The sequence below is a fragment of the Nelusetta ayraudi genome, unplaced genomic scaffold (assembly GCF_046127955.1).
Source record: "Nelusetta ayraudi isolate G7.1 ecotype Tasmania unplaced genomic scaffold, CSIRO-AGI_Nayr_v1 ptg000151l, whole genome shotgun sequence".
In the NCBI taxonomy this organism is placed as follows: domain Eukaryota; kingdom Metazoa; phylum Chordata; class Actinopteri; order Tetraodontiformes; family Monacanthidae; genus Nelusetta; species Nelusetta ayraudi.
Window position 1 is genome coordinate 3,239,235 of NW_027466201.1, and position 22,652 is coordinate 3,261,886.

General features: G+C 47.1%; 2 protein-coding genes across 2 annotated transcripts; both read right to left on the reverse strand.

The window, feature by feature from the left end:
* Positions 1-1,264: 1,264 nt before the first annotated feature.
* On the reverse strand, positions 1,265-14,898 carry LOC142880009 (calmodulin-1). The gene is made up of 6 exons (XM_076013622.1): positions 14,744-14,898; positions 9,885-9,915; positions 9,171-9,314; positions 3,845-3,951; positions 3,529-3,664; positions 1,265-2,591 (listed from the first exon to the last, which is right to left on the reverse strand). The coding sequence occupies exons 1-6, from the start codon at positions 14,744-14,746 to the stop codon at positions 2,563-2,565; spliced, it is 450 nt and encodes a 149-aa protein (XP_075869737.1). The 5' UTR covers positions 14,747-14,898; the 3' UTR covers positions 1,265-2,562.
* Positions 14,899-18,089: 3,191 nt separating this feature from the next.
* LOC142879927 (26S proteasome regulatory subunit 4) lies at positions 18,090-22,446 on the reverse strand. The gene is made up of 11 exons (XM_076013489.1): positions 22,383-22,446; positions 21,847-21,900; positions 21,487-21,583; positions 21,028-21,152; positions 20,763-20,948; positions 20,530-20,658; positions 20,333-20,429; positions 19,612-19,801; positions 19,101-19,252; positions 18,799-18,953; positions 18,090-18,394 (listed from the first exon to the last, which is right to left on the reverse strand). Exons 1-11 carry the CDS (start codon positions 22,383-22,385, stop codon positions 18,260-18,262), a joined length of 1,323 nt encoding a protein of 440 aa, XP_075869604.1. The 5' UTR covers positions 22,386-22,446; the 3' UTR covers positions 18,090-18,259.
* Positions 22,447-22,652: the final 206 nt, after the last annotated feature.

The following is a 22,652-nucleotide window of genomic DNA, read 5'->3' on the forward strand; positions in this document are numbered from 1 at the left end:
TATCGCCTGAGTAACTAAGATGACCTGGGAGCTGAAGAGGGTCGGTGCCGGCTGTCAGTCAAGCTAACAGCCGAGCTATCGGCTGTTGCTTACTACTGGCTCAGCCAGTAGTGCAGGGAGTAGCGAGGCGCAATGACGAGCTAGCCCTGTTTTTCCTTAAGCTTAAATCTTTCCCCACCGGGCCTGCTGTATTTCTTGCAACGTCTTGTAACGTCTTACCCCACCCAGCTAGCCAGCCAGCCAGCCAGCCAGCCAGCAGCTTAATGCCAGCTAAAGTTTATTTAATTGATGCCAGCAGGGCCCATTCAGCAGCAGCTAAATTACACCTAATTCGGAGCAGATCTACAACAGCGATAACGAGCCTGTGAAGAATGTGGAGAACGGCAGCTCTGTTTTTTTTTTACCAAGCTCTTTTCTTTTTCTCCGCGGCTCCCTGCGTTTTGAGGAATAAGGTGTGCGTATGTCTATGTATAGAGTTATGATTATGGAAGTGGCAGGCGGGTGGGGGAGGGCCGCCTCGGCCTCTCCGCGCTCTCGCTAAACATGGTCAAATTACAGTCCAAATATAGTAAAAACAAACGACGCGGCGCCCTTCCGCGGCGGCGTCCTTCCGCGGCGGCGTCCTCTTTTTTTCCCTGCGTGTACAGGTAGTTTAGCGTCGGGAGGCCTTGCCGGCGCTCCTCCGTTTCTGAAATGCGTACGCGGCCACAGTGTTGTGGCCTGATTTGCCTTACTAGGACAAGCCAACATGGAGTCGACGCGAGCAGGGTTTATTCAAACTCCCACTTGCCTTTTCAGAGAGAGAGAGGAGGAGGGAAAAAAAGCAAACCCTAACATCCCGGTTACAGCATGTTCCTGTTGCCTAGCAACCCACTCGGTCTTGGGAGAGAGGCGAGGCGTCATGTGTGTGTGTGTGTGTGTGTGTGTGTGTGTGTGTACCCACACTCTCTCTCTATCACACACACACACACACACACACACACACTCTCGCTCCCCTGTGAGCGACTCACTCCACAAGCTCACCGCCGTGTAATGGAGAACAGTGTTACACACATCAGCCAATGACACTGCAACATCCACACAACGGTGCTTTATAATCAGCTTTATTATTGACACAATTGTGTAGTTTGGTAAAACAACATACAGACTCGTTATGCTGTCTCTGCATATACTGTTTATATATTCATAGAGAGCGAGAGATTTTTTTTTTTTTTTTTTTTTCCTTTCCACAACAGAGCATTTAGAAAAATGACATAAGACATAATAAAGTTCATGGTCTTTTATTTGAAAAAAAAAAAGACTAGCATGTACAACTTGGAATGAATGTAAACTGGACTCAGATTAACAGCCGCAAAGAGGAAAAAAAAAATGAAATAAAAATAAAAACCGGCGCGCCGACAGCACGCGCTGCCGGCGCGCCCCTCGCCGCGCTCTCGTCTGAGTCGAGAAACAGAAGACGAAAAAGAAAATATAAAGAAAAGTGAAGGCCAGTGATTCTCTCTTGCAAGTAAAGAGTACAGACACTCCATCTCAGCGAAAAAACAAAAAAAAAACAAAAACAGAAGAAAAAAAAATAGAAAGCATCACTGTAAGACTCTTTAATGTCCTCCCTCCTGGTTTTTTTTTTTGTAATAAAAAGGGCAGGACGCACAACTACTTAAGATGGCTGTCCAAATAACATAAAAACAAAAAGAACATGCCAAACGTTTGAAAATGTATTTTTTGTACATTTTTTTTTATATCTAGCATACAATTAAGTCCCATTCCACTTTTTTTTTTTTTTTGTCAATTAACTTTAAGTCTTAACCTCGGTATAATCTTCCCATCTTAAACGATAACAGGGTTCCTCTTTCCAATACAAAAAAAATAGATAAAAGAAGAAGAAACTGTACCAAACCAACGAGAGGACAGCTTATAGTGGAATCAGCACGCTCTGGTAGCCTGGAGGAGAAGGGATGAGGATGGAGGGGGGAGGGGGGAGGGAGGAGGGAGGAGGCATGGAGGGAGGGAGGAGGAGGAGGAGGTCTGGTGCTCCGGACTCAAGCTGCATGCATGAAGAACAGAAAAAAAAAAAAAAAAAAAAAAAAAACAGAGATAGAAGAGATGGCCAGCCCAGACATTGACCACTAGCAAATGGAACTGGGGGAGGAGTTTGTCAAATGCTGCTGCTGCTTTTAAGTCGGAAGGTAGTAAGTTACAGGGTTGTTGTTATTTATCTTTAACTTGTTAAGTACTGGTACTAAACTGATCTCCGGAGGGGGGGAGGGAGGAGGGAGGCGGAGGGGGGAAGGGCGGGGGGGACAGGATCACTAACCATCATTTTCATGCAGATGTCTTTTGTATATTTTTTTTTTTTCAATATATATATATTTTTTTTTAACCTGTTGTGGACAGAAGGATATTTTATTTCAACATTCAATTATTTTCTATACAGAAACAGTATGAATAAATGAACTTTTTTTCCGAAGAGGTAAGTAAAACATTTTGATTTTTTTTTTTTCCTTTTTCTTTTTCTTCTAGGGGGGCGGGGAGGAGGGAATAGCGACGGGCGGCAGGCAGGCTTCACTTTGCGGTCATCATCTGTACAAACTCTGCAGAGACAAAGGGGGGGGGGGGGGGGGAGCGAGAGACAGGGAGCAGGTCAGCAAAAGAAACTTCTTCCAGTCACCGGATGAAATGTTCAAGTGCGTTATTGCGGAGGAGATTCTTCAGGCAGACATTTTAATTTCAGCCGCTTATCCCTCGCCACTGAATCTCTGGAGGCCGTGCTGACATCTAAAAATCCACATCAAGGACAGCGAACAGTGTTCAAATGATGCCGGTGCGACGGAAGACTACGCGGTCGCGTTCTCAAATGAGAAATAGTTGGGAAAAATGATAATGAGACCTGTGTGGCGGCGCACGGGTGTGTGGAAATCTCAGCAATTCATTTCCACTCCAAGGCGGCGAGGAGATAATAATGTTTTACGGCCAAAGCGTCAACTGTCGCCCGCTGGACAGGTGCCGCATTCCGTTTCCATCTGGAAACTACGGCGAGTTCTGGCACGTGAAATACTGTCGGGGGTGGGGGTGGGGGTGGGGTCAAAGGTGACGTGGCAAATTGGACGCGGCTGGTGCGATGATACGCTTCTGGGTTTGGCTCTGGAAAATGAAAGCTTCCTCTGTGAAGCTTCCAGAACGTCAGCAGGGCTGCGCCGAGGTAAACGGGTGGCAGTTCAGTTTTTTAGTGGAACTGTCCCTTAGACAGACGGTAAAAACAGGACACTGTTATCGTCATCGTTATTAGCGCTCTCCACCACCATGCCAGCCCCGTCGGACTTGACGTGCGCTGCGGTTGCGAGACGCTTCCAGACAGGAAGTGGGACTTTGTTTTCGGCGACCGACTCTGGACTCGTCAGAATATGTCAACAGCCTTCTTAGGAAAATGAGCTCTGCCAATGGTGAAATGTGACCCCGCGACCAATCACTGAGCAGGGCGAAGTGAAAAAGCCTCGGTGTGTGTGTGTGTGTGTGTGTGTGTGTGTTTACCTTCGTAGTTGACCTGTCCATCTCCGTCAATGTCTGCTTCTCTGATCATCTCGTCCACCTCCTCGTCCGTTAGCTTCTCTCCCAGGTTCGTCATGACGTGACGCAGCTCGGCGGCGCTGATGTAGCCGTTGCCGTCCTGGAAACACGTAGCGTTGTGCAATTGTAACAATTGGTCTTCTTATCCCGAACTTGCCCGTGATTGTGTTTGTGCTAAATCAGTGGCAGGAGAAAGTCTGGAACCTCGTTTTTTCCAAGGTCCCGTTCAGGACGTCTGGAAATAGAGAGCACCTGCTTTTCCCAAACCTCTCGCACTCACCTTGTCGAATACTCGGAAAGCCTCGCGGATCTCCTCCTCGCTGTCTGTGTCCTTCATTTTTCTGGCCATCATGGTCAAGAACTCTGGGAAGTCGATGGTTCCGTTACCTGGAAATGGTGATCGATGAGATACAATTCATCGGCAAAAATCCCAATTACGTAAAAGCGAAGTCATTTAGCTGATGAGACTCCTCCCCACTTCCCCCAGACTGATGATCATCATCTCATCAGATACGCGTCTTTCCTTCCCCCGTTGGTGTTACTGTTGTTTGCGGACCGTAGTCTCACTCCACCGGTATCTTTGTGGTAGCTACAGTGAAAGGTTAGTCGTGACTGATCTCATCTAATCTCCACCTAAAAGTGGCGTCCCCCCCCCACCCGGTTTCCCACTCGATGGATGTTAGAATCTGGTGACATTTTCGGATCGGTTGCAAGTGTTCTGAAGTCTGACAGCGGGAAAGAACTCCTCCCTCTCCACAGCAGCAGCCGCCAACTCCACAGCAATAAAACAACTGGAGAGAAACACTCTGTGTCCCCGTCTTTCTTATGCGGTGTCACGATCTGGACGATCCGCAGACTCCATCTTCGCACAAGATGAAACGCTGGACAATTTGGCAAAAGACTTGCCGTTAATATCGCAGCTTTGAGTCGGGATTGGACTCCTGTGTCTTTCAGATGTGTTCATGGTGCCGTACCGGCACTGTTTTTCTTACTGTGACTACTGAGGGTTTCCGCTGGGAGGATTTCTTTAACGACATAAAACTCCACAACGGTCAGCCTCCGTCTTCCAAGTGGCCAAAGATCGATGTTGGACTGAACGATCCCTTCAAAATTTGCCTTTTCCAGAGAAGGAATAGATCCACTGCGGGTTGAAGTGGAAAGTAAGTGTACGTTCCTTCCCCCCGGGGGGGAAGTCCTCTTTGCAAGTGTAATGGAGAGTATCGTGTGCAGCCTTTACATACATTAAAGGCTCTGAAGGGGAAAGGAGGAGCCTCGGTGCAGACGCCTCGCCCCTCCTTTCCATATCGATCCATCCTCGCATGCATTTTTGCTCTATGATTTACACCGATCCCGCGGCTCACCGACCCCCCCCAAAGAATTCCAATCAAGGAAGGAGTGGTTTTCATTCCGGGTGGTTCCCAGTGGCAGCTGCCGTGCTGACGACGAGGATCAATATCCATGTCCTGTTGTCAAGACCGGATTAGCGAGGGGGATCACCGCCCTGTCGATGGTGGGGGGTTGGGGGGTGTTGCGGGGGAGTGGGGAAGGATCTGGTAGCACGCAGGATTGCAACCGCAGGAGGGGGGACGGCTGTCGGCGGGGCCGACTGCGGTGACACGGACGTGCAGGTGTTTGAGGAGGCGTGAGGGACTACTGGCAAAGTTTACCGGAAAAGCGGCAGGAATTATAGGGAAGGTCGGAGACGGCGAGTGCCAAGGGGATTAGCTCAGCGGGGAGGGGGGGGGGGGCGTACGCAGATTAACCAATGCCTCTGCGCGGCTGCGGGAGCAAAAAGGCGAGGGAACATGCGAGAATGGGTGCGTGTGTGTGTGTGTGTGTGTGTGTGTGTGTGTGTGTGTGTGTGTGTGTGTGTGTGTGTGTGTGTGTGTGTGTGTAAGGGGAAAAGGGGGCTACAGTAATGTGATGGGGCAGATGGTGATCTCACAGCCCGGGGTAACAATCTAAGGACCTGTTAGCTAACACACAGAGACAGCCAGCAGCACCGAGGGAACACATGCTGCCACTGGGGGGGAGGAAGGAAGAGGAGTAGGAGGAGGAAGAAGAGGAGGAGGAGGAGGAGGAGGAGGAGGAGGGTCGACCAGGAAACCATCGCCGGTGAAGAGGAGCGCAGCGTGGCCCTGTGGTTATGTGCGGCTAACTGCACCTTCCAGTCGGAGGGAGGGAGGGAGGGAAGGAAGAAGGGTGGAAGGGAGGCAGGCAAGGAGGGACGAAGACAGGAAGGACGGGTGCAGAGGAGGAGAGAAAATGGTGGGAGAGGGAGAGAGAGAGAGAGAATGGAGAGGGGAGGCTGGGCGTGGGCGGCAGAGAGGGAGATGGAGATGAGGGAGATGTGAAGAGGAGAGAATATAAGGAGTGAACCGAGTGGGAGATGGTGCGATTACGCATAAGAGGCGCTGACGCAAACTTTGCAAGGATGAGGCATCTCTGCGCTCTTCTCTTGTGCGTGTGCGCGCCCTGCCTGCCTGCCTGTGCGTGCGTGCGTGCGCATGGCCACTGTTGTTTGCCGCTCCACGAAGCCAACTTCCATCCTTGAGATACGAAAGAAGGCCGCGGTTGTGTAACGAGCGCGAGCGTTCTCGGGCTAATTAGCGTGCAGTCCTTTTTCCGCGCCGCGGCAGATGGGATTTTCTTTTTGATGTTCACGTTTTCTTCTCCTCCCTCCCTTCCCCACTCACGGTGCCACAGATGCCTAGCCCCCCCCCCCCCATGTCCCCCACCCCTTCCCTTTCGTTGTCGTCGTCTTGCCTCCACATCTGTGCCACGCTCGGCTAAACGGCAGCAACATTTCACCCCCCACTCTCCTCCCCCTCCCACCCCCCCCTCTCTGCCTTTCCCATTTTTAAAGCCGCTTGATTCTCACCGTCGAGCAGCCAAAAGGCCAATATCCCCCACCCACGACGCTCATGCTCGATTCTTCCGCCCTCCTCTCGTCTTTGTTGGGTGGGATTCTTTGCGGTGGCCTCCTTGTTTGGTAAATAAAGCGGATTTTCAATGGGGTCGGCCGACATCTCAACGGCTGCCGATGCGAGCACTGGGTGTGCGAGAGAGCGCGGAGAGAGACCTTATGTAACCACTTTTATTTTCCATTACTAGCTTCATTGCCGTCTGACCTAGATTGCATCAGCCATGGGAGGCAGAGGCATTACGAGAGGATGTTCGCGATGGGCGCGCGCGTGCCTGCGTGCGCGCGCCTGTTCTCGGGAGTAATGGGAAGAGGGGGCGGCGCTAAGGATGGCGAGAGGACATTTCAATACAACGCGGCGAACCGCCGAGCCGTTGGCACGATTGATCCCCTCTGATCAATGTTGGCCCATTAAAAGAGAAGAGGAAAAAGGGCAAAAATCCTATAGGCTGACGCAGCATACTTGATAGCACCACTGATGGCTTGTACCAATAGCAGAAGAGCTGCTAGCTGTGTTTAGCTCTTCTGCTACAGCTATTAGCCATGTTACTTTTATATATTTTCTTTCACACTATATAGATATATGGGTATGTCCATACACTAGCAGTCAAACGATTGGACACACTGTATATTGCAATGTTTTTTTTCCTTGTCTTTGTTCTTTCTACACTGCAGATAGATGGTGAAGACATCAGAAATATCAGCAGGATATTTGTAGTTCTGTAGCAAAAAACAACATGTTAAATAACTCTAAATATGCTTTTTATGAATCGTGGCTATTTTGAAGAATTTAAATAGAAATTTTATTTTTTTATTATTTTACACTTTTATTCTTTCCTACACAATTCAATTACTGTTTGTACGTAGTTCTGATGCCCTCAGTGAGAAACTGCAACGTCAATAGTCATGAGAATGAAGGAAAAGACATTAAATTCATAGGGTGTGTCCAAACTGTTGACTGGTAATGTATATACATATATATATATATATATATAGTCTTTTACACTTTTTCAAAAAACTCAAATAAAACAAATTCCTCTGGGAAGCAGCACTGCAGCTGTAGACGAAACATTGTTGGCGAGTGAAATAATCTTGTCACACGAGACCCAATCAATGTCCCGAACCGCAGCGACTATGCAAAGCACGCTCGCGCTGCTGGTCACTTGACACTCGGCGGCGCCTCCTGCGCCCCCCCCCCACCCCGACATTGTCATCTGTGATGGAAACCAACGCGCTGACTAAAGTGCTGACACAGACGACGGACACGTCATGTGAAAATAAGCCGGCCCTGCACAGTTGGCCCCGGACAGTTGGCCGACAGTTGGCGGAGGAGAAGGGAGGGAGATGTGTTTTGAGATAGAGCAGTAACAATACTAATAATAATACCAACGATAAATTGCTCTAAGCGATCCTTCCCTTCGCCGTGCCGCCAACTATTGGTTTATTTTCCATTAGAATAGATGAAATGGACGGAAACGTGTGGAAACATCAACCACTCCACCCAATAACTGGGGTCAGATGTGCGAAGGGAGAGACTGATTCTTACCGTTTTTGCGGCTGAAAGTCATTACGCTGATTAAAATTGAAGTCGGGGTGCTTATGGGAGAGGAGATGCTTCACCTTATTAACCTAAATATTAAAACCCTTCCATCTCGCTCAGGACACACTAATCACTCGCCGTGACTGGAATGAACGATTAACTGCTGATTATCCACCTTTTAAAATTAATTCTCCCAGTGAGTTAAGCCAGGGGTGGGAGCATCTGGGACAATGTTTTTTTTTTTTTTCTCTCTCTCTTCTTTTAGCTTTACGGGGAAGAAAACGATCCAATGGTTCACAGAACAGAGCCACAATTCTGTTTTTTTTTTTTTTTTTTCAGTTCTTTCTTTGCGTCGACTGTATTGTGTTATTGAGAGAACAGGGAACTAATAATTGAGACCTATGAGGCACTTCACAAACAGTCATGTTGCTCCTATAACATGTTGGAAAACCAAAACCCCAAAATTCACAACTGAGAAATGTCCAAACAACAACAGATTAACTGATCAATCGTTAGTTGATTGACCTCATCGATTAATTAACGATTAATTGATCAGCGGTGATTTTTCCCGAGAACCTAAATTTCACCATGAAAAATGTGTAAGGAACACATTATTTAACCCTTAAATAATGTTGAGGGTCCAATGTGACCCATTCTTACATTAGAGAACAGTAAAAACACCCTGAACATTTAGCGTCTGACTTTAAGTTGACTTCAAATGGGTGACATTTCAACTTTTTTTTTTTTTTAAGTTGTTGTAATTTGCTTTAACAAAAAAAACCTTTGTAAAAATGTTTCAATTAATTGTGACTAATTTAATTTAATTCCATCTATTAAATTCTTTCATTAACAATTAATCGATAATTGATCAATTGTTCACATCCCTAATGGCAATGTCATGTTGATTATTGGTAGATTGGTAGATAGTCTAGGTCATTTTTTAAACACCTACACACACTGCTGTACCGGTAAAATTAGTATTGAGGGTAAAAAATGATTACACCTTAGATAAAGTTGTGAAAATGGATTTACTAGGATCCTGCAAGTCTACTTTTTCTGTCCCCACCATTACCGTGTCCAAATGGACGACACGGCATTTGTGCGTGTGTGTGTGTGTGTGTGTGTGTGTGTGTGTGTACTGACCGTCAGCATCCACCTCGTTGATCATGTCCTGCAGCTCTGCCTCTGTAGGATTCTGGCCCAGCGACCTCATGACGGTGCCGAGCTCTTTGGTGGTGATTGTGCCATCACCGTCCTTGTCGAATAAGGAGAAAGCCTCCTTGAACTCTGTGGGTGGCGAAGATGAGAGCGGGGGAGAGAGATTGAGGGGGGGGAGGCTTGAGAAATCAGTCGTCGCCACCGACGAGATGAGAAGGTTTAACTGAGCTTGTGACTAAGCAGTGGGGCCAGCTAAGGCTGCGAGAGGAAAAGAAAAAAAAGATGTTTGATATCCGCGGCAGCCTTGAAGAACAGGATATAAAAACTTGCGCGAGGGAAGTGACGGAAGTACCGTGCCTTGAAGCATTTGCACAATCTAATTAGCCACACAGGGCACCCAACCTGTGGAGGTTTATATCGGAAAGACCACGTCTTTTATTACCCGACAATTTCATGGTGTCTCGTCGATTAGAAGTGCTTCGGAAACTCGGCGGACGCTTTGTCTTTTCACTCGGGGTTAAAGTCCCCGAGTCATGACGCGCACTAAATACTTCCTCCACTCGCTTCCTGCTCAGCAACGACAGGCTAATGATATGTTGAGGACGAGCCGCTACAGAATTCTTAAGCGAGTGTGTTTCAGCAGCGAGTGCAATGTTTGTGAGGTGGAAGTAGGAGGGGCGACATTCTTTGCATTCCTACCTGCAATCTGCTCCTCTGTTAGTTGGTCAGCCTGTGGTTGAGAAGAACAGAGACAAGAAGAGAGAAAAGTTTGTTTTTTTTACAAACGGTGGAGTTGCTCAACAGCGCACCTATTACAATTCTGAAAGACTGTGCGGTCACTGTTGCAACCCGTCACAAAGGTGCAGTTGTCCGAGGCCGCCCCGTCCTGCTGGCGTACGCTCTGGCCGCTGCCAACATTCACAAACCAGTTGAATTGCTTTTCTTGATGGCGGAATAACGGGGAGCATTGTTTCCCAGGAGGCAGAGGCAGAAATTGCATCTTTGGCGTAAAGAACCGTACGATGACGTGGCAGGAGGCGATTGGGCCGTGATCGACTGCAACTTCGACGTGTCAGTGACCGATGCCACCGACGCAGAGTGGATGCGCCGACTTTACAGTCAACATCCGAGGCCCGCCACCGCCGCGTTTTATGTTGCTTTTACTTTTTGGAGTGCCGACACGGGAGCTGACAAAACACACAATGGGGAGAGGCGACTCGCCGCTGTTGTTTCTTTCCAAGAAAACAAATTGACAACAGGGTGTCTTGAGTTGCACAAATATGGTGTTGGAAGTGACACTCGCGTGCCGAGCGGCCGGTTCGGGCGTGAACCCGACCTTTGGACCCCAGAGGGACCTTTTCTTTTCGAGCAATAAGTTGTGTACTAATGCGATGGGTGAAGTGCATCTCCTTTCAGACAGAAGAAAGCGTTAAAGCCGCAGCTGTTTCACGACGTAACAGCACGGGAGTGTGTATCAGCCCGACGGGGAAGGAAAAGGAAAAGGACAAAAAAAAAAAAACCCTAACAAGCCTCCCTGTATTCTCATCTCCAGGCAACAACAGTCTGATGTCCAACATCAACCCACACACATGCTCTACAAAGTGTGCATCAAAGCGCTTCGGCGCGAGTGAATCAATATGGTGGGGTGGTCGCGTTAGTTGACAGCGAACACAGACTCCCATAATTACCTCTGCGTGCTTAGCTCCGTGAATATTTTAACACGAAACAGTAGCATTTTAGTGCGTAGCAACAACGACAACAACAACAAAAAAAACACACAAACACACAAATTCTGACACGAGACACAGAGGCATTCACATGGGCACTCGTGCAAAACCTCCACGCCCTCTTAATAACATTCTTCCTCAATGACAATCATTTTACGGCTTCCCGTGTTTCCTGCTAATTAGTCGGCTGCGGTCAGGTCCGCCTTGGAGCAAATTCCTCTGACCCATCGGTGTTTATACAATCGGGCTTGCTTTGGATACGGCCGGAGGAAATCCAGAGAAGACGTCTTTAGTCCATGTTTGGGGCTCATTTCCACATTTTTTTTTCTTTTGCCGGTCACTCCCCGTGCGTGACAAAATGCGAGCGGAACCTTTCGCCGCAAGATGAAGCTTCCTCCTTGAGGGCCTTTGAGCAGCAGCCGGCCGAGGTCGGATTGATCTGGCAACGTGTGGGGGTGGGGGTTGTGGGGAGTGTTTGCAGGATGACTCTGCTGACATGCCTGTTAGCACAACGACGTTGCACACTCCCTGCTGCCCCATCTGTGAGGATGAACAGCTCTCCTTACATAAACACATCACCCACATTGATATCATACCGCATGTCTTTTCGCCATGTTAATTTCCCTGACGATGAGCCCAGGACCCCCCCCTAACTCCTGACTCTGTTAACTCAGCCCCTCATTCTCGTGCTGTGTCACTTCTGCAGCATACTCCTCCTCCCTCTCACAATAACTCAACCCAAGTGGGCTGGGTGTGAGGCGGGGGTGCGCGAGTGCAACGGATCCTTCTCAGGCTGAGTCCAAAGATAGTGAGGCAATACTATGGTGGTGGTGGCGCTGCACCACCAGGCCCCACTGCCGGCCCTCTCCCCTCCTCATTCTTTGCCGATCTTTTCCTGGCACTTGAACTTCATCCAATACCCCCACCCCCTCCACAACCACCACCAACCCAGTGTCCCTTTCCCTCCCTCTGATAATGACACACTGTGCAGAGGAAACTCCCTGTGATTCAGCATCCACAGGGTCTCGTGGACAGGGTCACCCGGTGCCAGGATTCCACTCTTAATAACAGCTTGCGGAGGGATAGGTGTGTGCATGTGGTGGTGGGGAGGAAGGACATTCTGCAAGCGCAGGCCCGCTGGCACGGGTGGGACAACCACTCCCACTGTAGCTTTTTGCACAGTCAGCCCCGGAGTTGCGCTCCAAACAGGACTGTTGGCGACGGGAGGTAGTCCACTGGGCACTGTGACCGGTATTTTAATGGACAACAGGCTGGCTGAACATTGATGGGAGTTTGATCAATCTCCACTCCAACTAATTCCTGTCATAGCTTCTCGATGGCATAGTGCAAGGTGAACAACCAGTGGGTATGACATCCTCCCAAATGCCAAGACCCCTACGAATCCCCTCATCTGGGGGTGATGGACATTTCTCATAAGGGCCAGACAAAAAACAATGAGGCTCAGCTGAGTCTGGAGATGAGGAGGAGGAGATTATGGTAATAAACAAATGTACCCTCCCCTTACACCCTGCGGACACGGCCGATCAACCATATGACCGTGCTGGACGGTGGCTCGGTACCTCCTCCGCAATTTGAAAAGCACTTTGATTCTCCCAGACCGCAGAAACATGTCTAGGTGTTGCTTCTGCGCACGCCTCATCAAATATTCATAACACAGTGGATCAGGTGTCCTTCAAGTTGCTAAACATACATGGGCAAACAGGAGTGTAACAGGAACAGGGGAAGGGAGTCCATCGGCTGACTACTTATGAGATACTTCCACCTCAATGGGGGAGGCTGTTTCCACTTGAATGGGCGCATTGACGCAGATAAGGGGCTTACGCCTGCGGTTTCAACTTTTTCAGAGCCGCTGATACGCAGGGTAGGTCCGCGACAATTTGGACTTCACACTCCAATTACTGCGTTGCAACGTGAAACTGCATTGCAGCTCAATACCATATAAAGGAAATTTGATCACAGCAGGGAGGGGTCAAACAGAGAGGTCTGCACGGTTCCTTGAGTCCCTGAGGCTTTTAATGATCTATCGAGCACAATAATCAAAGGATTAGCTCCATGGGTCCATTTTCCATCGTTTCTACCTGGTAACCTAACCCAGCCCTGCGTGACGTAGCCTGTGCGCTTCATTAGCCAGTCACTTGTGAACGCATTTCCCCAATCTTCTGGTGAGACCGGTGCAAGTCTGATGGCTCTGTTGGACGCCACTAATAATCGCGGTGGCGACAACTAATAACCTCACAAAAGATGAACACCTGCGCACACTGTCGAAAAAACAAATAGCTGCGCTGCCAACATCTCGCAGCGTAATTCTGATCAGAGCGAGCAGACTCTAGTTCTAGTTTAACAGCTGTTGATTTTTATGTTTTTATCTATTTATTTTTTTTATTTTTTTAGCGCCGGCAGATGCCAGACAGAGGTTCTCAGGTGAAATGAACTGGGCTCCGCATTTGCATAACGCCAAGTGCTTGCAAAGGAGAGGCAACCAAATCAGTCGTCAAAACACAAACAGGACGCAGTCCGACGAAAAGCCCAGCGGGAGAGGGAAGTAGGGTGAAGGCGGGCGGGCGGGCTGGTTGGCAACAGGGGGATGAGCTGCGTTTGTTGTTTGATTGTTTGAATGTATGTATGTATGTTTTAACGTCGAAGCTTTATTCAATCTCATCTTAACCCCCATGTGAAGATTATGCTGTTATAACCTTGTAACTGCGGTGTGTGTGTGTGTGTGTTTTGAGGTGGGGGGCGGGGGGGAGGGGGGAGGGGTGCGGTGGCGGAGGGGGATCCGTTTCCGTTGCGGAACCAGACCGACAAAATGCAGTAGCTGCCAACCCACCCTAACGCCATCCACTCACTCAGCCGCCCTCCTCCGCACACCCCCACACTCCCTACCCACCCACCCACCGTGGCAAGGCTGGAACTCGAGCGGCAAAGACGGTGCGACGCAACAAACAAAAAAATAAAAAAAATAAAAAAAAAGGGGGGTGTGGGGGGCGAAATGGAGAGAGAGGGAGAGAGAGAGAGAGAGAGAGAGAGAGAGAGAGAGAGAGAGACGGGAGGCCACGGCGGGAGCGCCGACGAAAGGGTGGCGCCATTGGCGGAAATATAAAACGCCGCTAGCTCGCTGAAAACATGACGGCGGTTCGGTGGAGAACAGAACCGCCGGTGCTCCCTTTTTTGTGGCGCCAACGTCGGTGGAGCATTGCCCTCCCCAACTCCGAAACACGCCTGCGTTAATTATCATTACGGATCGCAATATATCTGCTATAACCGGCCAAAGACAGAGAGAGAAAAGAAAACGGGAAATGCTCTATTAAGACTCAAATTAGCTTGGTAGTTCATGCCATTCAAGCCAATAAATGACCCGCTAGTGCGAACCAGGGAACCCGCAAACAGGAGACTTGATCCCATAAAGACCGACGTGTAATAACAAATTATAACAATTATTTCTAATTGCGCAGTTACAAAGCAAATGCGGTCCGGTTAGGAGGGGCGGGTGTTTAAAAAAAACAATAACTGATTATTTCCCGCCGAATATCGTTGATTTAATCGAGGATTAAGCGTTAACCACATGCAGAACATGCACCGTTACACATCGAAGAGGCTTTGCGGGCGTTTTCCGCCTCCTCTGCGCATATCTGTCGCCCATAAGAGGAATCAATGAGCGGATATAGAGCACAACCACTCCGTCCTGAGAAGGGGGGGGGGTTGAAAACCCAACAAAATGCAGAAAAGGGCTTGTACCTCGCTTTCTGGACACGGACCTGCCATAATAAAACATCATAAATAGACAACACAACAAAAAAATACAATACGTACCATGTCGGATAGGTTGTGTGCTTGTCGCTTTGTGAGGGCAGACGAGGGAGTGTGGTCGTTCCTTAGATGGAGTTCGACTAACTGGATAGCAAGTGTGTGTACGACGAGAATGGGGGGAGGAGGGGAGGTAGGGGTTGCCTTGCATGTGTATCCCTCCGCCACGCTAGCCGCGCCGACCACTCACTTCCTTATTTCAATTTCAAGAGGCTGCCGCAGCAAACGCGGGCCTCCCGCAGAACACATGTCAATCAAGGCAGGCTGCATTGCGCGCAGGGCATCCTCACGCTCACAAATTGAAGTATGTTAATTATGGTGCGGTACGGTACGGTGTTGCTGTTGTTGTGGTGGTGTGTATTCCTTTACTCATTCAGAAATAAACGGTGAACAAACTTGCAAAAAGTTTGTGTTGCTCAACCTTTGCTGCAATTAATTTGTTTTCGTTCTATGCTGCCTCGCATACTGACAACCACAATAAATGTTAAAAACCGCAGCACTTTTGGAACACACTTTCCCTGATGATGCATACATCCTGTCAGCAGTCTTCTTTGGTGGAGCTTGTTTTGGTTAGAGTTGTGCAGGATGCTTATTTGTGCAAGCACACTTGCAAACAGAGATAAAGCTGTGAATGGAGTCATTATGTTGCAAATATTTGTTGAAGCATCTTTGCTTAAATAAATGCCCTCATTTCGTGCAGTTGCCTGAACAAAACTTTGGGCTAAAGTCCAAGTTAATTAAGTTATTCAACAAAAGTACACATGGTTTTCCATTTGTCTTCGGTACACGCCCATTTCCTAAGGGAAAATTAAAAAAAGAATCAAACAAGACTTTGGAAAAGAATTTCAATTGCATGTAAATCTTTGCAAGTTTATATTGAAACACATCTATTTGAAAATATAAAAAATAACATGGAAGGTGCGGCTTGCAGGATCAAGACATTGACTTATTCATGAAACAATACAACTTGGTTTTACACTTAAAATCTATATTTTATATCATTTCTAAGATTATTTTATTATACAGTAATTTATGCATTAGTTGCTGCATTGCCATATAGTCAATTTCTTGTATTGAGGCCTTCATAGTAAAAAAAACACTTGATTGAAAGTCTTGAATCCTTAATCTAAGAAAACAAACAAACAAAGCAAAACAAAAAACGTTTTAGCAATGAATACGCTGCCGTGCCAATGGGCGTCTGTTTATTCCAGAGAGAGTTAGATCCTCGTAACAGAAAACGCTAGTTTGCCGCTGCGGAAGGATACCTCCCGAGAAGGGGAATGGAGATCCTGCCTGGTTGACACTGGAGAGTTTTGCCGTGCTGCTGTGTGAGTGCGTTTCTGATTGGCCGCTCAAGACCCGCAATATTGTACTCCATGTGTCGGCAACGCCGATTGGCTACTTGGGACCTGCATTGCACCAGGCAGCGGCACTTGATGGAAATGTAATAGTTATAAATACTGGAAAGTTTAAAAACAGACGCACCTGTTTTGCGGCGCCTTTGCGCCACTTTTTACAGGTACAGGCGTCTTTCTTTGGCTTCCTCGACGGAGCCGGAGTAAACGTGACTAGTTTTCATTGGCGCGGCTGCACAAGGTTTGATAGGCTCATTATAGGAAGTAGGAAGTGTCACTATTGGCTACTACAAAGCGGTAGGCATACGTGTAATTAACAATTGAGTACGGCACGGCATACGACTGCCGCCTGTCCTGTCTGCAACTATAGTTGCTAATGTTAAAGCGAAGCAGTTTGTGGATCATATTCAGACAGACTTGAATTCAACACACACTGACAACTCAGGTGGAATGACCACGCAGAATTGGACAGAGTGTTGATTGTGACTGCGTTGTGAGCGTGCACATACGCACGCGCGCTCAGTACGTTGAAATAATAATAATAAAATAAAAATAAAACACATCTCCAGCCTGTTGGAGCGTGTGAGTGTGGAAGGGTTTGCGGGGGGAACCCAACAGAGGCGCCGCCCAGTGGCCACAGGAGCAAACAACAGGAAACGTTTCTTGGCAGAGTGTGGATTCATGAGTTTTGGGCCTTTACGGGGTAAAATCTAATAGGGTCTGGTAAGTAATAGTTCATGTAGCCAATATACCTTAAAGTCCGGATATTTTGTTCTGGGTGACACTGTTTGAGATGGAAGAAATTACTTTTGCATGCGTCCACTTAAATGCCCTACTTACTTTAAGGATATTATATGTTGCAGGAACCGTTCAAGTTTTCTGTTCATTTCACCCCAAAGTCAAATATTCATAGGTTTTTGAGAGTAGTTTCTGTCAACTTGATGGTTCGGTTGGCCCTTATTGCGAACATTTCAATAATTCATTTTCAGGGCAAATGTAAATAGTTCAAGCAAGTTAAGCTTAACAGAAAAAAATATATATATTTGAAATGACGTATTGGGATATTCCAACCACACTTTTCCAGCTGCTTTTCCCCTGTTCCAAATATCCAACCCCTTGTGCGCTTTGAGCAGTAGGGCAGTTGCCTCACCTCATTATGTCCCCCTGGCTCTACACACCACACGAGATTCAAACGTCTCCCCCCCCCCCTTTCCCCACCCCCACACCTTTCTGCGCAGTGGTGTACAAGCTGTGCTTGCAATGCGTGACTGATTAAATAAGGAGTGGATTTTTTTTCTCTTCACCTGAGGAGGTGGCTGTAGCAGCAGCAGCAGCAGCAGCAGCAGCAGCAGCAGCAGTCCCGTGCTCACTCAGGCCCTGTAAAGTGGTTTGATGCCTACTGCATGGGGCCACTTTCTGCTGAGCACTCAGTTACACACGACTCCACATCAGGAGGAATTAAATCAATGCCACTGTTCTGCAACATGTCAGACACTGCAGCAAAGCCGGGCAATTTAGCCAGATTTGCTTAACCTGTACTGTAGTTATGTAAAGCAGAAGGGGGCAAAGTCAATCAAATGTGGGCATAATGCTTCTGGACAGAAGCAGGCAGCCAAGTTCAGTTTCCTTCCTTACAGGCTTCTCAACAGAGCCACACAGAAGCAAAGTCAGGGAAAATAAATAAATCCACAATAGATCCAAGTTTTAGGTTACTGTATATAGTGAACAATGTGGTCGGCTTCTGACAAGTGGACCTTGTCTTCATGTCAGCATAAAAGTAAATAGATACATTTTAATGATTTCACATAGGAACACACCAATGTTTTCTTTGGTTCCAGCCTACATAAAATAGATCCCTTCCAATTCTATAAACTGCACCTTTAAAAACAAAGTAAAATCCTGAAGTCAATGTTAATTTTGTAATTCTGACATATGTGTGTGTTAGTTCAATAATTTGCATAATAAAATTATGCATTGTTAGGGACAGCAGACAAGAGTGAATTTTTAGTTTCTTTTATTTGTCGTCTTTCACATAATGGTAACAAGGGAGTGGGGGGGGGGGGTAGACCAGAAACAACATGCACAAAATATATCAAAACTCTCTCTGGCGCCTCACATAGCAATAGATTAACCGGCGGTAGGGGTGTGTGTGTGAGTGTGGCGGTTTTTAGAGGTAAAGCCCCTCCGGCGTTCCCTCCTGCTTCTTGTACAGGACGTTTTCCTTGGATTTCTTGAAATCTTCGTTGGTGACCTTCATGCGGCGCTCGCGCAGGGCCATGAGGCCAGCCTCTGTGCAGATGGCCTGGACGACGGGGAAAGAAAAGAAGAACGAGTCAGGTCGGGTGAAATGAGAAGTAATGATCGCCGTATTGAAGGGAGTCAAATTTTTTCTTCCTGTAGAACAGGATAAATAGGACCAAAAGAAAACCCTGCTAAACTGCACCACAAGAGGAAAAAGTGATTACAGTTCAGTGAGCATGATTTAAATGATTGAACTTCCAAGACCTCTATTTATAAAAGGTGTGGTTTTCAAATGGCGCCACATGAGGGCGTCAGAGTATATACAGTAGTAGTAGATGTAGCAGTTTACGCCATCATCCTCTGAAGGATGCGTGATGTAAACCCGAAAAGGATTTTGTGAAACACTCCGTCAGGCGTGTCCGATTAAAGATGGACAAGAAGAACATCAATAGATTTGATTCCAACCTTGATGTCAGCTCCTGAAAGGTCGTCCTTGGCCAGAATTAGGTCGTCCAGGGTTACGTCGTCTGCTACCGTCATGCGGCTCGTATGAATCTGGAAGATTCTCCTCTTGGTCTTCTCATCTGGCAGGGGGAACTCGATCTTCCGGTCGATTCTCCCTGAATAAAAGAGACATTAAACATTTTATTATTGCAGGTTCCTTTAACTGTAGAATTTGTGTTTTTTTTTATTTTTATGTTTGGCTCAGGAATGAGGCAGCAGCCAAGGCAACGGCCACTGAGCCACCGGGCCACACTGGGACTGACCGGGTCTGATGAGGGCGGGGTCCAGGGTCTCTATCCGATTGGTGGCCATGATGACCTTGACGTCTCCCCGCGAGTCAAAGCCGTCAAGCTGGTTGAGCAGCTCCAACATGGTTCTCTGGATCTCCCTCTCGCCGCCGGAGTTGGAGTCGTACCTGCGCGGCAGCAGCAGACAGGAAACACCAACATGACGCCACCGTGTTGAGGTATTGTGGTACAGCGAGACTTTGATACAGCTACACCAAAACAGTTCCATTCTCATCATCATCCTCATAGAGTTCAGCTTAGTAAGGTTCTGCGTTTTCCAGAGGTAAACTCACAATTAGACAAGAAAGAGTTGCTAAATCTGACATATGCTGCCGAAAATAAAAACAGCGCCACGCTCAAGCAGATCACGCTTAGTAATCCAACACCTCAGCATCCACCTGATGCCCCGACAGCATGTGGGACAGCTCGCGGCTGCTCTAAATGTCTCCCGTCTCTCACTTCTGGGGCTGAAAATAGCCCGAAGTACCTCTTGGTGCCGATGGCGTCAATCTCGTCGATGAACACGATGGAGGGCGCATGCTCCTCCGCCACCCTGAACAGCTCTCGGACAAGCTTGGGCCCGTCACCCAGGTACTTCTGGATGAGCTCGGACCCCACCACCCGCAGGAAGGTCGCCGAGGTCTGGTTGGCAACGGCCTTGGCCAGCAGGGTCTTACCTTTAAGTCAAGAAAAAAAACATTAAACATTCGCAAAGATCGGACCAGGGGAAATAAATAAAAAATCTGATTTGACCTGGCATGGACAGCAGGGATCCGCTTTCACTGTCAGAGCAAAGTCTGTCTACTATCTTGGCCAAAGACGTGCAGATTGCCGAGACTCGAGACAAATCAAACTGCTGCTTTTTAAAACGAGCGGACTGAATTTCGACTGCCAGGTCTGTCGGCTGAGGATAACGAGGAGAATGCTGCAATTATTCAACCGCAGCTGGGCGGGCTGTGTGGCATATTGTCATTATGCGTCGATTGGGGTCGTCCCCAGGGGTCCGTAAGTGTTCGACGGATAACAATGTAACCCTCGCTGGGTGAAACTGTTTGCTTAAAATCTTTTTTTTTTTTAATTGTCTTTGCGGAGGTAAAACCGTGAGATGAGGAGTGATGACGATCACCATACACAAGTTTTTGATTACATGCATATGTTAAAAATATAAATTTTAAAAAGAGTATAGAAAAGCGTTAGAAAACACTTACCTGTGCCTGGTGGACCATACAGGATGACACCTTTGGGTGGCTTAATCCCCATCTCTTCATAATACTCTGGGTGTGTGAGAGGCAACTCGACTGACTCCTGGATGATATAAAGCAGGTCCCAAAAAAAAAGCAATTAGCCACCCTGCATATGCAATCAGTTAACATGCAAGGTATGTGAAAAGTCACTGGGGATAAACCTTGATCTCCTGGATCTGATTGTCCAGTCCGCCGATGTCGGCGTAGGTCTCTTGTGGCGCCTTCTCCACCTTCATCACTGTCACCAGGGGGTCGGTGTCGTCCATCAGCACCCCAATCACAGCATGAACCTACACACAAGTAAACGTGCACGTGTTAGTTTTGCTCTGGATTCACTTTTTAATAATGACACTAACCTAAGAACCCCAGATCAAGGATTTCTACTGAACAGTACCTTATGGTTGAGTAAGACGGAGCAGCCTGGCTCCAGCAGATCTTTATCCACAAACGACAGGATGCTGACATAGTGCTCCGAACCCACGGAGGTGGAAACAATGGCATGGTTGTCATCGATGATTTCCTCCAGAGTGCCAACCGACATTGGAGTCCCACGCAGGTCGTCCACTTTTGACCTCTCCTCCTATGAAATATGTGTGGGACTATGAGCTACATTTAACCCACAACACATAGAGAAAAAAGCATATTTATCAATGTCTGACCTCCTGTTTCTCCTCCAGGGGCTTCATCTGCTCCTGGTTGCGAATAAACTCCTCCTCCATCAGCAGGTAGTCTTTGATCCGCTCCTGCTTCAGCAGCTTCAAACGGCACTGGGTGTGAGGGGTGACTGGAAGGAAAACACTGCACTGTTATGGGTGTTGTGCGCAATAATTACTTAATTACCCCGAATGATGTGCAAAAGCAAGCTCTGTAGCTGAGTGATCCCATCCAGAACCACAACACTGCCCTTTTGGCTGGACATTTTGACTCCAGAAAGAACTGAACTGTCATTAAATCATATCGGTCCAATTGAAACTGGGATATTTCATTTTAAGAATGTTTGAAAAAGAAAAAGAAAAATCCATGTTTGCTATTATATTTTTTTTAAATAAAAAAATGAAAAAACAATTTGAAAAGAATGTGTCAAAGTGGAGCAGAACAGTGTATTCTCAGTTTCATACCCAGTGGTAATTTGCTGGCAGCATCTGGCCCCTTTGTTTTCTTCTTTTTCTTGCCAACTCTGGTCGGAATTGGAGGTTCATACTTCTTCTTCTTGTCCTTTTGTTTACACAAATTGACACGTTTGGGAATAAAAGAATTGCATCTAACAATCAATAATTAACCTGTTTCACACATAAAACAACAAACCGACTTGACATACTACTAAACTGACAACCAAAACGCCGCTTATTGATTAGATATTAGACAATGTAATTAAAATAGTTTTTAGTTGTAGTTTTAAAAAGCTGAGTATGACGACGACAAAGATCGTGATGAATAACGGTGTCAACTGACATGCTGTGAGATTGTGTCATTCTTACCTTGTCGTCCTTCTTGCCTCCCCCAGGACCATGGCCCCCACTTTGGTTTTGACCCTAGAAAATTGTTTTACACGATTCACGTTTATTGGAAAAATGAACCGACAGCTATCTCAACACTTTTGTATATTTCACCTGACGCGATGCAAGTTGTTTACGGCACAGTTAGCTCACTGTTCCGATGCTAGCCAGATCAACACATCTGGCTCGTCGATCGACTACATAATTGTACTTTGATTGAGGGGAAAACTGCAATAAGCCCTTACAAATACAGCAACAATAGTAATATACAGTATGAATGACTTTGCTCTTTTGCGCTGCCAACGAATCATACGAGCTAACGTAGCTAGCCCTCGGCTAATACCATTCTACCACATCTTTAAGTCATTAATTTCCGGCAAAGTACACATAAATACCTAAGAAAAAGAACGCGGTTTACATTTTTATGTCATTTTAATCACAGCGGGTGATATTTGACAGATATAAGCTTACACATGATAAAAATTTCCAGGAGCAGAGAAAATTGCTTGCTCACTTACCATTGTTGCTCGTCGCTTCGATGTGACGTCTCAAGTACGGCGAGTCTAAAGGACAAAATATGGAGCGACTACGCCAAACCTGGTATCTCGTCACATGGTTGTACACTGCAATTAAGTAATCACCAAAACTGCAGAGAAAATTGCAAAACTGCAAATCTGCAAAATATTTCTTTGGGGCAACAAGAACACAAGACCTCATTAACGATTTTCCAGCTCGTCTGCCAGGGTGTTTTAAATTACAAAGTAGATGATTAAAAGAATCTTGAAATG

What these genes read in the sequence shown, in the direction of transcription:
- LOC142880009 (XM_076013622.1), bottom strand. An exon ending in AACAGAGGAGCAGATTGCAG is followed by an intron (nt 9,315 to 9,884) that starts GTAGGAATGCAA and finishes CGCCACCCACAG; the next exon opens with AGTTCAAGGAGGCTTTCTCC. An exon ending in CAACGAGGTGGATGCTGACG is followed by an intron (nt 3,952 to 9,170) that starts GTCAGTACACAC and finishes CACCATTTCCAG; the next exon opens with GTAACGGAACCATCGACTTC.
- LOC142879927 (XM_076013489.1), bottom strand. An exon ending in CCGTCTTACTCAACCATAAG is followed by an intron (nt 20,659 to 20,762) that starts GTACTGTTCAGT and finishes ACTTGTGTGTAG; the next exon opens with GTTCATGCTGTGATTGGGGT. An exon ending in CCCCGCCCTCATCAGACCCG is followed by an intron (nt 18,954 to 19,100) that starts GTCAGTCCCAGT and finishes TCTTTTATTCAG; the next exon opens with GGAGAATCGACCGGAAGATC.